Below are 16855 nucleotides of genomic sequence, written 5' to 3'. Positions count from 1 at the left end.
CGTTGGAGCAACCAGGATGAGCATCATCGAGTGTTGCTTTAGCTTTCGTGCCACCAGCGGTATTAGAGGTGCTGGGGGAAAAGCGTACGCAAATCTGCCTGACCAGTTCATCCATATCGCATTGCCCTGCGACTGTGGGTGCGGGAACCTGGCGGCAAAGCTTTGGCATTTGGCGTTTTCCTTTGTGGCGAACAGGTCTATCTCTGGATGACCCCACTGCTGGAAGTACGGGTGGAGTACTGATGGATGCATCTCCCACTCGTGCATTTGGTGGCTGTACCTGCTGAGCAGATCCGCCATCTGATTGTCCTCGCCTGGGAGGTGTTCCGCCATGAGGAAGATGTTCCTCTGAATGGCCCACTTCCACATGCTCTGAGCCAGATGAGACAACTGTGGAGAGTGTGTCCCTCCCTGCTTTTGAATGTAGTACATGGCCGTCATGTTGTCCGTCCGGATCAACACGACTTTGTTGCACAGATGTACTTTGAATGCCTTTATTGCCATGAAGATTGCCATCAGCTCTAGGTGGTTGATGTGCATCTTATTTTGCTGCGTTGTCCATAGTCCCTGCACTGTGTAGTGGAGTACATGAGCTCCCCAACCATGGAGAGAAGCGTCCGTCGTTAGGATGATCTGTGGAACAGGCTCCTGGAACGGTCGGCCTTTGCAAAGGTTGTGTGGATTCCACCAATGCAGAGAGTTGTATGCACGACCGGTCACCAACACTAGGTCTTTTAACTGCCCGTGAGCCTGATTCCACTGACGTGCTAAGCACTCTTGAAGCGGACGCATATGTAGTCTCGCGTGCGGGACTATGAAGATGCAGGAGGCCATCATGCCTATCAACTGCATGAACACTCGTGCTGGAAGCGAGTGTTGCGGTCTGAATTTCCGCATCAGCAATTGAATGCTGTTGATCCTCACAGAATTTGGCTGCGCTGTGGCCGCCAGAGTGTCTATCGTCGCGCCTAGATACTGCCGCACATGGGCGGGCTGAAGGTGTGACTTTGGATAATTCAGTGAGAATCCCAGATTGTGAAGAAGGTGAATGGTGTGGGACATGCTGGCAGCGCACTGCTGGGCCGACTTTGCTTGGACAAGCCAGTCGTCCAGATAAGGGTAGACGTGAACGTTTTGTCTCCTGAGGTGCGCAGCCACTGTCGCCAGGCACTTTGTGAACACCCTGGGCGCTGTAGTCACTCCGAAAGGGGGGACTTTGAATTGGTAATGCGGATTCTGAATGGTGAATCTGAGGTATTTTCTGTGTGACGGATGTAGTGGAATGTGAAAATATGCATCCTTGAGATCTAAAGTTGCGAGGAAATCCCCCTGATTGAGCAACGGAAGAACCTGCTGCAGCGTGAGCATATGAAAGTGTTCTGAGAGAATGTACTGGTTTAGGGGCCTGAGGTCCAGTATGGGTCGGAGGGACCAGTCTTTCTTTGGGATCAAGAAGTACAGGGAGTACACTCTAGAGCCTCTTTGTTCCACTGGTACGAGCTCGATTGCCCCTTTTTGCAGCATGACCAGCACCTCTTGCTGCAATAAGTGCAAATGCTCTGTGGACATAGGATGGTGTTTTGGGGGAATGTTGGGTGGAGTGGATGTTAACTCCAGACAATAACCGAACTGGATAAGCTTTCTGACCCACCTGTCTGTGGTGATGGATTTCCAGACTGGCAGGAACTGTTGGAGTCTCCCCCCGACTGGTGTTGTATGGTTGGGGGGCAGGGACAAGGCGTCACTGTTTGTTGGTGGCGGAGGATCGGGAGCTGTTGTTTCCACGACCTCTGCCCTTGGCGCTGTTTCCGCGATAGCCACCTCTACTCTGTTTGTTGTATGAGGTTTGTGCACCACTTTTAGTGTACTGTGTTTGCTAGGACAGCTGGCCTCTGGAAACGCCTCTATTACTTGAGCGACGAAAAGAACCACCCCTGAACTGCTGGGACTGGAGAGCCCCCATAGACTTTGCAGTCTCGATGTCCTTTTTGATTTTCTCTAGGGTGGTGTCCACCTCGGGCCCAAACAAGTGATCGGGGTTTACAGGCTGATTTAGGATGGTGGTTTGTATCTCCGGTTTGAACCCGGAGATTCTGAGCCAGGCCTGACGCCGCAACATTACTCTTGTGTTAACGGCCCTGGCCGCAGTGTCTGCTGCGTCTAGTGCACACTTAATAGAAGCATTTGAGATGAGTTTCCCTTCTTGAATGCGCATCTCTGCTGCCTCCTTGTATTCATCGGGCAAGTGTTGTAACATGGTTTCAAGTGTATCATAATGTGCCCTGTCATATCTGGCCAAGAGTGCCTGCGTGTTAGAAATGCGCCAGATATTGGCCGCTTGAGCCGCCACCCTTTTCCCCGATGCTTCTAGCACTTTGGATTCCTTGTCAGGGGGAGGAGCATCACCAGTAGTTTGTGAATTTGCCCTCTTCCGGGCATTAGAAACAACTAGAGTGTCCAATGGCAACTGGCCCTTGATGTAGGTAGGGTCGCCAGGTGCCGGCTTGTACTTTTTTTCAATTCTGGGGTTTATAACCCTGGCACGTGTGGGTTCCTTAAAAATGTCCGCAGCATGTTTTAAGACACCCTTCAGCATTGGCAGAGTCTTGACGGTCTTTTCAGAGGTGGAAAATGTGTCAAACAGAAAGTCCACTTCAATAGGGTCAGCATGGAGCTGGACGTCATGATTCTTGGCTGCCCTCTCAATAAGCGCATTAAATGCCGCAGAATCCTCAGTAGGTGAGGTTTTGACAGTATACACTTGAGTGTCCGGGGCAGTTTGTGGATCCCCCGGGTCTGCAGCATCTGCCCATGTGTCATGCTGATCTTCAGGATCAGTGTCGGCAGGGTAGTTGTATTCCTCTTAGTCACCTTCCCCAGCCTCCACATCCGTGTAATTGGGCGAGATTGGAGCAGTGCCCTGACCACGTGGATTAATCAGTTCAACAAGAACTGGGGAATCTGTGGAATCCTTTTTCTTCTTTAAAGGAATTGTGTAGGACTCCATAGGCTGTGCCGGTGTGATTTTCCGCTTGTAAATGGAAAGTTTACCGGTGTTGGCGTCGATAAATCGTTCCGACTGCTCCTTCAGCAGGGGCTGTCGATGCTTTGTGCCTACAACTGCAGGGGTAGGCTTCGGCCCCGTGGACACCCTCATGGACGCCTCTACGACCTTCTTCGGTGCGAATGCCTTCGGTGCCACTTTCGGCGGCAGCGTGAAATGAATCGGCGGCGCCGACTTTTGCGGTAGGCTTTGGCGTGGGAGCATTTTTCGGATCGACCGCGGAAGCCTTGTCCTTAATGCGTTTCAATGAGTCCGACACCTGCTTAGTGAAGGATGCGGACGGTTGCGTCGACTCGACAGGTGTTTTTGGGCCACCACCATGTGCGGACTCTAGGGCCGTAGTACTTTTGGCCTTGTCCGGCCGACGCGCAGGATCGACAGCTTTTGTAGCTCCGAGTCCCTTGTCTGTGTCGACGGCCTTTGGCGCCGACGTCTTCGGGTCGGTGACCTTGACAAGCGCTTTCGGTGCCCCAGTCTTCGGCTCGACGCCCTTGAGCGACTTCACCGTTTCGACAACCTTCTTTGACTTCGTCTGCACCGACAGGTCTGAAGACGTAGAGCCGACCAAGGCGACAGGCGCTTTATGTTTTGACGGCGCCGCTATCACTTTTGGTTTTGTCGAGACCGAAGCTTTCTCTTTCGGTTTCGATTTGACTAATGGCGGCTCCGTAGAAGTGTCCGTAGCCGGGCCCGGAGGCGAGACTGTGGATCTAGGTGCAAGATCTTGGGTAAGGCCATGTGGCGATCCCTCGACCTGAGCCTTAGCTATTGTCCGAACGGGGCATAGCTCCTCGCCTGAGCTATCTTCCGTGGCCCCATAGACCCCATCGTCGTCTCCTACCTCGTCGACGACGTCTTCAGTATCGAGCATTTCAACTTCTGCGTCGTAGTTGGAGTCGATCTCTGCCGCTGGATTTGAAATCGGCTCTTGATCTTCCTGCTCGTCTGCCTCTTCTCCCTCGGTATCGAAAATGTTCACCGGGTCAGGTGCCGTCTGCTCGGTTTCCTGGCGCGCCAAAGTCGAATCGTCTTCTTGGAGCGAAAACGAGAACTAGCCATACAGTTGGCTTCATCGTGATCCGGCGACAGGCACTTGTTGCACACCGGATGGACGTCGATGTGGGGATACTTAGAGTTGCACACGGGGCACCTCTTGAACGGGCTCCGTTCCATGATGTGTCGTTGAATACTGCTTGTTGCGTCGACTGGGCCTCTAGCACCTAAGAGCCACGCGACTCCTCTGGATGTCCGACTCGGGAACTGAGCCGGAACAGAGCTGGGCACCGAACGCAAGACAATACCGACGATGTAGGAAAGGCCTTTGGGCCTAAAAGAAAGTTTCTATCGAATCCGAACTTGAGTGATCAAATATGCATCCGAACCCAATGGCGGAAAAAAACAATCTGGGGATGGAGTCGATGCCCATGCGCACTGTAGTCCAGGAGAGGAGCCACCTATCTCGTGATACTTCGAAGACTCTTCCAGGACAACAATGTGCAATCATCCGGACCCAACACTAGGCGGCGATCTATGCTATAGATATGAATTCAGCAGCCCACATGCCTCAAACATATGTTCACGAAGCAATAATGCCTACAGGTGAATGCAGAAGTTAACAGTAGGCAAGCAGTCCTGAGAAACAGGTTTCATTAAAGGTCAGCCTACTTTGTTGTATTTAATAATGTGTACAGCTTGCTATTCTGATTAAAACATGTGAATATATAAAAATATCCAATGTTGGGAGTAGAAATGAGTTACTTACCTGTAACTCCAGTTCGCCAACATTGGTATTTTTTTATATATTCACTGGCAACCCTCTCCTCCCCGGTCAGAAGCTCGGGAACAGAGAGGGGGTGAGGGCTAGGAGAGGATGTGGGGGTCCTTAAGCGTCCAACTCTGACTGAATTTTGGGTTCTTTCGAATGCGGTGGATGTGTTACTAAACATACTATGTTGTTTCAGGACTATGGCCCTCTTACATTATATATTGTTTGTTATATACATTTTACACTGTATACTGCTTACGAATTTAATGTACCAGGGATTCACAGCCTGATGACGGGAATGATTCAAGCATTTGAATATATAAAAAATAATGTTTGGAGAACTGGAGTTACAGGTAAGTAACTAATTTCCTATATCACATGCTTAGGGTAAACCCTCCACTATGTACATCACACATTTAGTGAAGTACGACAACCATACAGCCTTTCACACACTGTTCTGTGACAGAGTCTACCCTACTAACTCTTCATAGCCAGATTTAAAAAGTGGAGGTGGTGCTCTCCAGAGAAAGGGTAATAAGTGGCGCTTAGGGCATGTGGAGGGAGGACTGGGATGGGGTGGAAGCAGAAAAGGAGGAGAATGCGTTTGGAGCACTTTGGATACAGGGGTTAGGGGAAGGTAAGAGGAACACTCCGATTCTTCCTAAAAACAAGATGTATGTTTCAAAATTTCCAAATCATTACATTCTTCCCACTAGAAATTATGTCTTTCTAAAATATAAATATAAAAAACTCTTTACCAACAGCATTGGTTTGCCCGTTTTCTGCAGCCATCATCAATGGTGTTCTCCCTGCGGCATCCGTAGCGTTCACTTGTGCATTGTGGCTCAGCAGTAGCTGTAAACACTCCACGTGATCCGTGAAAGCAGAGGCATGCAGGGGTGTCCTGGGGCAGGAGAGAACAGTTATTCAGGAAGACAACCTACAGGTGTCACTGCAAAGGTCTACTGTGGCACAGAGCTGGAAAACGACAGGTTCTAAGATCCTTTCTTGTATCCTTAGGTGAATTAGAGGTTACTGAATTCTAGAGCCCTTAAAACTGGATACTCAAGAGTCTCTTTAGAAACTTGACTCTCAAGGTAGGAGCAGCCAAGGTTTACTTCAGAAGGTGGAGGGGTTAAGAGACTCAGAATGCAGTGTGATACCACACAACACTCCATAACTTCAATGTTTTATCAAAGCATTACCTTATACAAAGCAACATACTTCAATAGGTGGGAAGAAAATTAAAATTGCCATAAAGAAAACCAGAAGGCCCTTCCACCTACAGAGCCCAAGTCACAACCCTAAACATCTTCAAAGCTTCCCCGGTATAAGTTTCAAGTTAACAATGAGCCCCAAGGCGAATGTTATCTACAGAATGATTCAGGTCAACTTAGGTTTCTACGAAGCATTTGGGTCTCTTAGTAAAAGATCAGGGTGACTGATGGATTGCCTACAAGCATACTGGTACTCCGGCTTTACTTTGATTCAGACGCATGTGGTGCTCTAAATGAATGGTGTCACTAATAACAGTTTAAGTATTTGGATTAAACATATGCTCTCCTGCAAAAACCCACCACCCAAACATCAAGATCAGGATGTCCACAAACAGGGAAAAGTTTGGGATATCTTCATTGGTGTAGGGTGACAAGTGAACCCGTCACTGTTAAAAACGGCTAGTATTTTTCCTCCTCTTCCACTGGAGGATGCCACGTGGGATAAAGTATAGATTTGCTGCAGTAGAACCTAAACTATTTTATGTGTACATTAAACTTCTCCTTGAACTAAGTAGGTAAGGGAGGGCTAAGAATCAATTCCTGTGAAGAGGATACACACATCTACCTTCAAGTAATTGGCTCAAAAGTTAAGATTTACAGAGGTTGCAGTCTTCTTGAGCAAGCCTGCATGCTGCAAAGGAAACTAGAGTGTTTTCAGTCAACTGAATGGGGCCATTACGTTCTTCCATATTTAACATGTTTACTGTTATCATGATAACATGCTTATAACTAATTTCCTCTCAGGTGCAAGATAAACACAAACTGAAGTTAACTCAAGATATCCGCCACTCAACTCCACTCGTAATTTACACCAATTTCACAGTACATGAGACTTGCTTGTTCCTATATAAAGCATTCCACATCATAAACATGGGAGATGCAACATTCGTAATACAAGTGTACTCCTATATTCTGCCACTGACAGAAGAAATTAGTTACTTACCTGTACAAGCTTGATTCATTCCCCCTCGTAAGGCTAGGAATTCCCGGGAACTTTAAATAGCAGTAAGCATTGTTAAGATGGCCACTGGCCTCAACCAGTTTGTTTACTTGTCCATACACCTCATTTGAAACTCCCCAAACTTCAGCCCATTGGGGAAAGAGTATTGAAAAGTTATCCTACTCCACCTAGAAGCCACCGTAGCTCAGAATTCATAGCACAAAAGAAACATACCTATATATGTTTACACATTTCTATCTATGTCTATCTACATATATCTATATCTATAGCACTCCCTGTATGTCTCTATATTAAAGGGTGCAAGTTCTAGTTACTTTAGGGCACATGTTTATAGTTACTAGAGAACCATAAGTGGAGAATTCCAGCTTTTTCTTGAGTTTAAAATGTTACGTTGTCACTGAAATGTTCAGCCAACTATAATGTTACTTTAACCATTTTCAGTGAATGTTTCAGTTTCTTTAGGTAAACTAAGATATAAATACAGTTCACAACTAGAATATCACTTTAATCTTTGATTTTTTCAGTGAATTTCTAAGTTTAAAAAAAAGTTATATTTTATTACCATATGTAAAGCCAACTTCATGCCGCGCACAGTTGGCTTCAGGGCAGTCCAACCACATTCGGGAAGCCAACACCCCTCCTCTTAAAGCCCACAGCCTTTGGCTGTGCCTGGCGTGGAGTTTGGGCTGTGGGTGGGTGGGTGGGGGGGTGTTTACGGGGGCAGGGTATCACCTACCCTGCCCCTTTATATATATATTTTTTGGAACTCATTTTCAGGACAGATTACTAAGAACTCGACTTGTGATGGTCACTGCAATATTTGTTTAGGCCGTGACCACCCAATAAGAGAGCTCCCTACCACGGAAGCTTCACTCCTGTGGGACACAGATGACCTAAGGGGGGAAAAAAGCTCCCTCGGCCAATCGGAACGCTCTTTTCTTTTTGTTTTTTAAAACACTCACAAGAGTCCCTTGAACCCAATCTTCCATTTATACAAATATTTTTCTATCCTAATTGCTCCTAAACTACTGAAAACAAGCTTTCTGGACCAAGATCTAGCTTCCTGCCAAATCTGGTGTAGTATGGTTCAGCCATTTGAGCTGTAACGCTTTTCAACAAAGTCTATGCATCAGGAAATGTGGTTATTTGGGACTCCTCTTTTCCTCAGCCCCCACTTCACGGATGACACAAAAGGAAGGAGCTGAGAAGGATGAACTTTATTTTGGAAGTTTGTCAAATGGCGCCAAAGTTATTAGCAAACCAAAAACCGCTCTTCCATTGGAAATGCCAAAAACCGCTCTTCCATTGGAAATGCCAACCTAATTATAACTCCCCCCTTGGCGAATACCAATACATAATCCATCTGTATCTCTCTATCGACAGATCTATGTATACCTATTCTGCTCTCTAACTATAGTTCTCTCTCCTCGCCCCCCCCCCCCACTAGCCCCCCGCCTCTCTAGCCCCACCGCCTCTCTAGCTCCCCCGCCTCTATCTATATACACACACACGCCTTTGAGAGGAGGAAAGGCTGCATGGGAACTATATGAAAGATACCAGTGCTGCAGAACTGGAGTTACAGGTGAGTACATCATTTTGTCTCCTGCACTGGATCTTTTATACATTTGCATGCTTGAATCAGAATAGTTAGTAATACATAACATTGTAATAAACTTGGTACACACTCTCCTTTATTGAAACATGTTGCAGCCTGCCCCACTGCAAAGTCGGAAGCTGCCTTCACGTCCAGGCTGTAGTGCTTCATGAAAGAGTTAGTTCTCTTCCAGGTAGCTGCATAACAGATGTCCTGCAAAGACACCAGGGTAGCGTGCAGACGTAACCATGCTCCAGGTGTAGAGAGTCCTCATTCTAACTTAGAATGAACGCTTCACCTTGTGGCAGAAGAGGATGCAGGCTGACAGCCAACATACCATTTCCTGTTTCTACACAAACTGTTTGGCAGACAAATGTAGGTTTGTTGTCTTGTCCTTGTAAAATCCAATGCTCCTGCGAGCAAATTATTTTTGGGGGATTTGAAGAAAAAGGGGAGAATGGCACGTTGGAAATAAGTAGAGACCTTAGGAATACATTTAGTGTTGGTCTGTAAAATTACTTTGTCCCTTGTAAAGCACAGAAAACGTTCCTGTACAGTAAATGCTGTCCGAAAGTCTCCTACCCTCTTTGCCCGTGGCCCAGGAAAGGTTTTTCAGTAGATAATCTTCAAATGGGGGTTGTGGACTGGTCTGAAGGGAGGCAGCATAAACAGAATCAGCAGTGTGGAGCTCTCAGGCCAACTCAGAGGGCTGTACAAGAGGAAATACTTTGTAAAGTCTCTTCGTAATCTGCTTAATGACCCTTCGTGAGAATAGAGTAGACTAGGTGTCTTTTGCTCAACGTTTCTGCCACTTGGACTTGTACTGATGAGGTCTTCAAGGTTGTGGCGCCCAAACCTGCACCAGGATCCACATGTGGTCCGCTACCCGATGCAAATAACCGGATTTTAAGTGGTCAAGGACGAGGCTGCCAGGTTCAGTGACACATGGGTGAGATGGAGTGTCTTGGTTGTGTCTGAAGAAGAAACTAGATCCCATTTTTATTGGTATTGCTGGGAGTGGATTGTCTCAGATGTTTGCTGTACCAGTACTGGCATGGTCACACCAGGACAATGAGAAACAGGGTATAGCGACCCACCTTTGATGTCCTTGGTACTATGGGGACCAGGGCAATTGGAGGAAACATGCATGCAAAGCCATTGGACCATTTGATCGAAAAAGGTATTGACTTTGTTTACTGGTTTTTCAAACCTGCTGGTATAGCAATGTCCTTTCTAGTTGTTTTCGGTGGCGAACAAGTCCAGAGTGGGCAGCCCTGCTTGTGGAAGATGTAGTCCACTTGACTACATCTTCCACAAGCAGCTGGCGCGCCTAAGGCAAGCCCGTCTGCGCCCATCCGCGTCTGGACCGCACCCAGCACCAGAACCCCTGGCCCCCGCCACTACGACACCAGCACTCTGCACGCTCTCAACTCCGGACGGAGCCACACCTGCTTCAAGGCCACCCCGAAACGTACACACGCCCCTTCACCTGCCGGAACTGCAGCTACACCAGCCTCAGAGCCGACGAAACACCCGCCAAGAAAGGCCCCAACCACCTCCGATGCATACTACTGAACACCCGCTCCGCACACAAGCATGCCGTCGAGCTCTTGGACCTGCTCGACACAACATCCCCGGACGTCGCCTTCCTGACAGAGACTTGGTTTAACAACTCCTCCGCACCTGAAATCACCATAGCCATCCCAGACGGCTACAAGATCACCCGCAGAGACCGCACCAACTGAGTCGGAGGAGGAGGAGTCGCCATCGTCCACAAGCACAGCATCAGGGTCTCGACTAGCACCAACAATGCGCTCAGCACCGCCGAACACATGCAATTCCAGATCCACACAGATCCTAACTCCACCCTCAGAGGCACCCTCGTCTACCGACCCTTCGGACCCTGCCCCAAGTTCAGCGACTCCATCGCCGACTTGATCAGCACGCACGCCCTGACCTCCACCGACTGCATCCTCCTTGGAGACCTGAACTTTCACCTTGAGAACAACAACGACGACAACTCCACAACCCTGATCGATAACCTCGCCAACCTCAGACTGAAGCAACTCATCAACGCCCACCCACTCCGCCAGCCACACGCTCGACCCAGTCTTCTCCTCAAGCCTGCACGTCTCCGTCAGCCACACCACCGAACTCCACTGCACCGACCACCGCTGCATCCACTTCGCCTTCCAGAAACCCACAACACACCACAGCACCCAACAGATCCACCACCGCTGCTAGAGCAAAATCACCGAAAACCAACTACACGAAAACCTCGCTCTCAGCCCACCCACCAAACCCTCCAACACCGACGACGCTGCCCACAGCCTGAGACACTGGATCGAGGACTGCGCAAACACCCTCGCCCCGCTGAAGAACTCCCCCCCACACACACACACAGAGACACCAGCAAGAGGGCCAGCTGGTTCACCCCAGAACTCCTAGCCTCCAAGCAAGCCTGCCGGAAACTAGAGAAAAAATGGCACAGTGAACAAACTCCGGACAGCCACTTAGCACACAATGACGCCATCCGCAACCACCACCACCACCTCATCAGGGCGGCCAAGAGGACCTCCTTCAAAGACCGCCTCGACAACAATGCACACAATAGCAAGGAGCTCTTCAACATCGTGAAGGAACTCTCCAACCCCAGCTCCAACACCAAAGACATCCCGCCGTCGCAAGCCCTGTGCGAATCCCTCGCCACCTTCTTCCACCGCAAGATAGACATCCACAACAGCTTCAACACCCAGACAGCCCCAACAGACAGCAACACAACAGACCCACCGCACACCATCGACCACGACACCCTGCTAGCCTGAGCCAGCGTGAACATCGATGACACCATCAAGACCATGCGCACAATCCACTCCGTCTCTCCGCCAGACCCATTCCCACACCTAGTCTTCAAAAGAGCAAGCAGCTCCATCGCAGCCCACCTGCACAACTTCATCAATCTCTCCCTCGAGACCCAGCCTTCCCAGAGATCTGTAAACACGCCGAGATCAACGCCCTACTCAAAAAACCTAAGGCAGACCCAAGAGACCTCAAACTTCCGGCCCATCTCTCTGCTCCCCTTCCCGGCCAAGGTCATTGAGAAAACCGTCAGACAGCTAACCAAATACCTCGAAGAAAACAGAATCCTGGACCCTTCCCAGTCAGGGTTCCGCAGCAACCACAAAACAGAGATAGCCCTCATAGCCGCCACCGACATCAGGATACTGCTGGAAACGGCGAGACTGAGGCACTCATCCTCCTAGACCTCTCTGCCGCCTTCAACACTGTCTGCCACCGCACACTACGCGCACGCCTCCACGCCGCAGGGATCCGAGACAAGGCTCTGGATTGGACCATCTCCTTCCTCTCCGGCAGAACCCAGAGCGTCCGCCTCCCCTCATTCCATTTCAAAGCCTCAGAGATCATCTGCGGCGTACCCCAGGGATTTTCCCTCAGCCGGACGCTGTTCAACATTTACATGGCCCCCCTCGCACACGTAGCCCGACAGCACAACCTCAACATAATCTCCTACGCCGACGACACTCAGCTGATCCTCTCCCTCACCAAGGACCCCATCAAAGACAACCTCCACAAAGGAATGAAGGCCGTCGCCGACTGGATGAAGACCAGCCGTCTGAAGCTGAACTCTGACAAGACAGAGGTCCTCATCCTCGGCTCCAACCCTTCAGCTTGGGACGACTCCTGGGAGCAGCCCCGACACCCACCGACCACGCACGCAACCTGGGAATCATCCTCGACTCAACGGTCTCAATGACCAAGCAAGTCAACGCTGTCTCCTCCTCCTGCTTCAACACCCTCCGCATGCTCCGTAAGATCTACAGATGGACCCTGACAGATACAAGAAAGAGTCACCCAGGCCCTCGTCAGCAGCAGACTCGACTACGGAAACGCCCTCTACGCGGGAGCCCCGACCAAGCCCATCAAACGACTACAAGGGATCCAAAACGCTTCGGCACGACTGATCCTCGACATGCCACGGCCACATCACCCCCCACCAGAGAAACCTGCACTGGCTCCCCGTCAACAAGAGGATATCCTTCAAGCTCCTCACTCACACACACAAGGCACTCCACAAGACTGGCCCAGCCTACCGCAACAGACGGCTCTCCGCCTACATCCCCAACCCCCAGCTCCGCTGACCTCTCACTCGCCACCGTCCCGTGCATCCGAATAACAACCACTGATGGGAGATCCTTCTCCCACCTCGCCGACAAGACATGGAACACCCTCCCACTGAGCCTACGACAGACCCAAGACCTGCTGAACTTCAGGAGGACCCTCAAGACCTGGCTGTCCGATCAGTAGCGGACCGCCCCCCCACCCCTCCCCCCCAGCGCCTTGAGACCCTCGCGGGTATGTAGTGCGCTTTACAAATGATTGATTGAAACTGATATAGCTCCCACATGTGGTAGTCCAATAGTTATACACTGAGTAATTCCGCCTGATCATTTTGGTGTACTGGATGAAGTTCCACATCGATGTTGTCCTGTTAGGAGAGGGCTCGGTCCCATAGTAGCTTGTTTCTCCTTAGTTAGCAAAGTTAAACATCGATGTTGTGCTAGCCACCTTGATAAAAACTACTTGCTAATCGCTACTCTGTCTGATGAAGGATGGAATGTGATGCCTGCATCGATATTTGTGAGGAGCCTCCACTATAGCGACACCTGTCTTGGGGATAATTGAACATTGTATTGAAATTATATCTAAATAAGTACATTTCTTGAATGCTGCTTAACAAAGGAACCTTTAACACTGCATTTACCAATACAGAGTCAACTGGTGGAACAGTTGGATTTGCCACAACGCTGAAAGGACTGGGTTGCACAGCAGTCCACACATAGTGATGACTTCTATCACTATACGGTGGAATAGGAATGTCTGAAGTTAAATGAATGAATGCAAAATTTAAAAGCCTGTTCCTTCAAACGTGTAGACTACAAAAACATTAAGCAATTCCCTTGAAAATAGAAGCACTAAAGTATCCTGACAAATGGAAAAAAAGAAAACAGGAATTCGGGGGGTTGGGGGGGGGGGAGGGGCTTACTTTAGAAACATCTCTCCAGTTGTATCTGCAGTGTAGGCAATTCCTTAATAGTTAAGGAGGGAGACCAGAATGAGAAAGTAATTAATGTCTCCCCAGTACCAGTGATTCTTAAGCAGAGAGCTCATTGATGTGGTGTATAAACATCACACCCATTTATGGGATAACCATATAAGAGACTCGTCTAGCATAGCGATGAGGATTGGTACTGAAGATGCAGGATCGATTTGACAAACGCAGTGTGTTTATGGTGGGCACAGGCACACCACAACGTCCCTGACCGTAAACTATTGCTGCAGAATTCATAATGCGTGCTCATTACTTCAGCTTTCAACCACAAACAAGTATTCTACACTTACAAATAGAAAGAAAACTGAATGTTTCCTTGCGAAACTATCCTTGCACATGCCAAGACTCACCTTCCTTTCGTGTCCACCGAGTTAACGATGTTGGTGCCCAGCGTGTCTATCAACATTTCAGCAGCTCCTTCATTGTCATTTATCCTATTAAAAATATTGTTAAATACCAACAAATGTTAGCTTTCATAAAACTCTAGTGGGCGATTAGCTAGAGAATAAGTATCTTAGTTCACTTACACGGCACAATGAAGAGGGCTGAAATGATTGCCATCAAGTTTCTGGAAAACCTCTTGTTCCAGGAGCATCTCAACGCAGGTGTCGTGACCTACAGACCATAAAAAAATTAAAATTACTGACAACAATGGTAGTCCTATGGCCTATGTCAGACTCTTCCACATATTCACAGGATGTGGTTGAGTATGCACACTTGCAAGACATAAGCATTACACAGGGGAACAGCCCGCCATACCCTTTGCATCCAAGGAAGATCCAACACGTCAGAAAGCCTCAGTTGCAAAGGTAGGGAAGCGAAATGTGAGGAATGAGGAGGGCTAAAGCAATTTGGTGTAGAATTTAGTGTAAGTAAGTGAGGGCCCCTACACATTACATGGGTTACAAGTGAGGATGAAGAATCCAATAGCAGAGGGAAGGCTAAGAGACAAACATGGTACATGAGTGTCAGAACGAAAAGTACCACCAGAGACAGTCTTTTGAATATGGCCTCTAACACCATGGTTTAGGGTGCACAAACTTACTCCATTCTAGATACCCATCGCAAAAAGAGACGGTACCCCTCTAGGATTTTCTTGGGAATCTTGCCCACGTTCGTGGCATGTTTCATAATTGGGCACCTCATCCAGAATGATGGTACATCTGTATGGGCTCAATCTACATGAGGGAGCTATTGATATTGCTGGAGATCGGGTATAAAAACTAAAATGACTTGGAAAGGAATCTGCAGAGTCCTTTGTTCAAGGGCCTCCGTGGTAAGATCAAACTAAAAATGGTACTATGTTTACTATGCAGGAAGAGGTTGATTTGCTTTTTGATCACATGTGGGGGACACAGGCATAACACTACTCATTGCTTACATGCTGCCAAGGCTGAAAGTGTAGTACTGTAGTGAACTACAAGTTACTTTGCTTTCCAAACAAGTTTGGAATTGATGGAGTATTGTCAAAAGTCTGCTTTCACGTGCAAACTTGATGTCTTCTGGAGAGAATGGATTAGGGAAAGACCAGAAAAGAATAACGGTGTGGTTTATGTTATCTTTCCAAGGAAAGAGGGGAGAGTTCTCAGTAACTTCAGGTTATTCAATAAGCGTCCTGAAAATAGACCGCTGCTCATTAACCCTTCTACCCATTATTTCGGAAACTAAGAGGAATGCTTCTGATGATAGATGTTGAAGGTTATTTATGCAGTGACTCACAGACAGGGCCCACTACTTAAAAGACAGCTACATGTAAATCCCATAAACGGATAGAATAAAACCCTCAACAAAAAGATCTTTAGTTATTGCCACAGTGAAAAAGACAGTCCGAGAAGGACATTTCAAGTAAGATGTAATGGTCACTAGGCTTTAGTAGGTAAAGGAGAGGAGTAAGGACCATCTCTTCTAGACAAGTCAGAACATGCACCGAGGATGCTTCCCTACATGTGGACATGCTTGGTTTTTAACCCTTCTGTTATATGTACATTGGATGATACAGAAGCATTATCTACACCTTCCCAGGTAAACGAATTCTGCAGGTAGAGCCATCATCCATTCAGCCGCACAGTGGTCCATTACACTTACCGTTATAACAGGCCCAATGGAGTGCTGTATAACCAAGATTGTCCATTACTGCAGGAACGCTATCTGTTGAAGATGTCTGCAGAAGCGCTCCAAGCACACCAATATGTCCGCAGGCAGCTGCCAGGTGCATGGGTGTTCGCCCCCTACAGTCCCGCAGTAGGGTCTTGGCACCATGCTGAAGCAAGGCCTCCACACACTCCTCGTGTCCGGTCACAGCCTGTGAAAGAATCAATTGATTTAGGGTGTGCATGGAGCTGCTCTCTACTTAGGGATTAGAGGACTGCTCGAGGGGTGGCTGCGAAGAAATCTCTGGACAGTACTCAAGTGAGGTCCTCCATCTCGGAGACTGAAGCAAAGTTCTAGAGGAGCACTCAATGTCACAGGGACTTCTAACTCTGGGAAAATAAGGAACATCTTTACAGGTTTCAAAGATCACTGGACCCTTTGGGTGTGTGCCCATTCATCTCTGAGGCTGCAGAAGAAGTCAACTGATGTCCGCAGATCCCTGGACCCTCCCTAGTGACCTGGGTGATTTGAGACATGCTCCAGTGGTGCCTTAGGATCAAGGGTCTTGGGGTCAGTGGCCTTCTTTGGCAGACTAGGAAAGAGCACAAGGAATATCCATTAACACCTTGACCTAGCACTAGTGAGCCACTCCATCTCTGGGAGACAGCTGTCTGGACCTTAAACCAGGGCAACCATTCCCCTCTGGGAGACTACAGAAAGGCTCCAAGGATGCCCACAGAATGTCTAGATTACCTCCCAGTGACAACTATCAATGACACTAGAGTCACTTGTGAGATGTCCACAAACACACTGTGGAATCCAATATAGCGGATTGTTTTATTAAACCCTCTTCCTTGGAAAAAACTGCCTCTAATAGTTAAAATATACACTCCGGAATAAAGTAGTGTCTCTGGCATTCAACAAACCTCCTTTAACGTCTGATTTTGTGTTCATTAATATATACCATACACT

The 16855-nt window shown here is 48.3% G+C and overlaps 1 protein-coding gene across 2 annotated transcripts in view; it reads right to left on the bottom strand.

Annotated features, from left to right (window-relative positions):
- The window catches only part of ANKRD28 (ankyrin repeat domain 28), a 549582-nt gene that overhangs the window by 44734 nt on the left and 487993 nt on the right, over positions 1-16855 (bottom strand). For both annotated transcript variants that reach the window (XM_078664027.1, XM_078664028.1), the window contains exons 21-24: positions 15878-16094; positions 14320-14407; positions 14143-14226; positions 5588-5733 (exon numbers count right to left, since the gene is read on the bottom strand). In XM_078664027.1, the coding sequence (XP_078520153.1) occupies positions 5588-5733; positions 14143-14226; positions 14320-14407; positions 15878-16094 (535 nt within the window). The remainder of the gene's footprint in view (positions 1-5587; positions 5734-14142; positions 14227-14319; positions 14408-15877; positions 16095-16855) is intronic.

This window comes from Lissotriton helveticus, chromosome 10, assembly GCF_964261635.1.
Source record: "Lissotriton helveticus chromosome 10, aLisHel1.1, whole genome shotgun sequence".
NCBI classification, from domain to species: Eukaryota; Metazoa; Chordata; class Amphibia; order Caudata; family Salamandridae; genus Lissotriton; species Lissotriton helveticus.
Note: the sequence above shows the minus strand (reverse complement) of the source record. Positions and strands in the feature narration are given on the sequence as shown.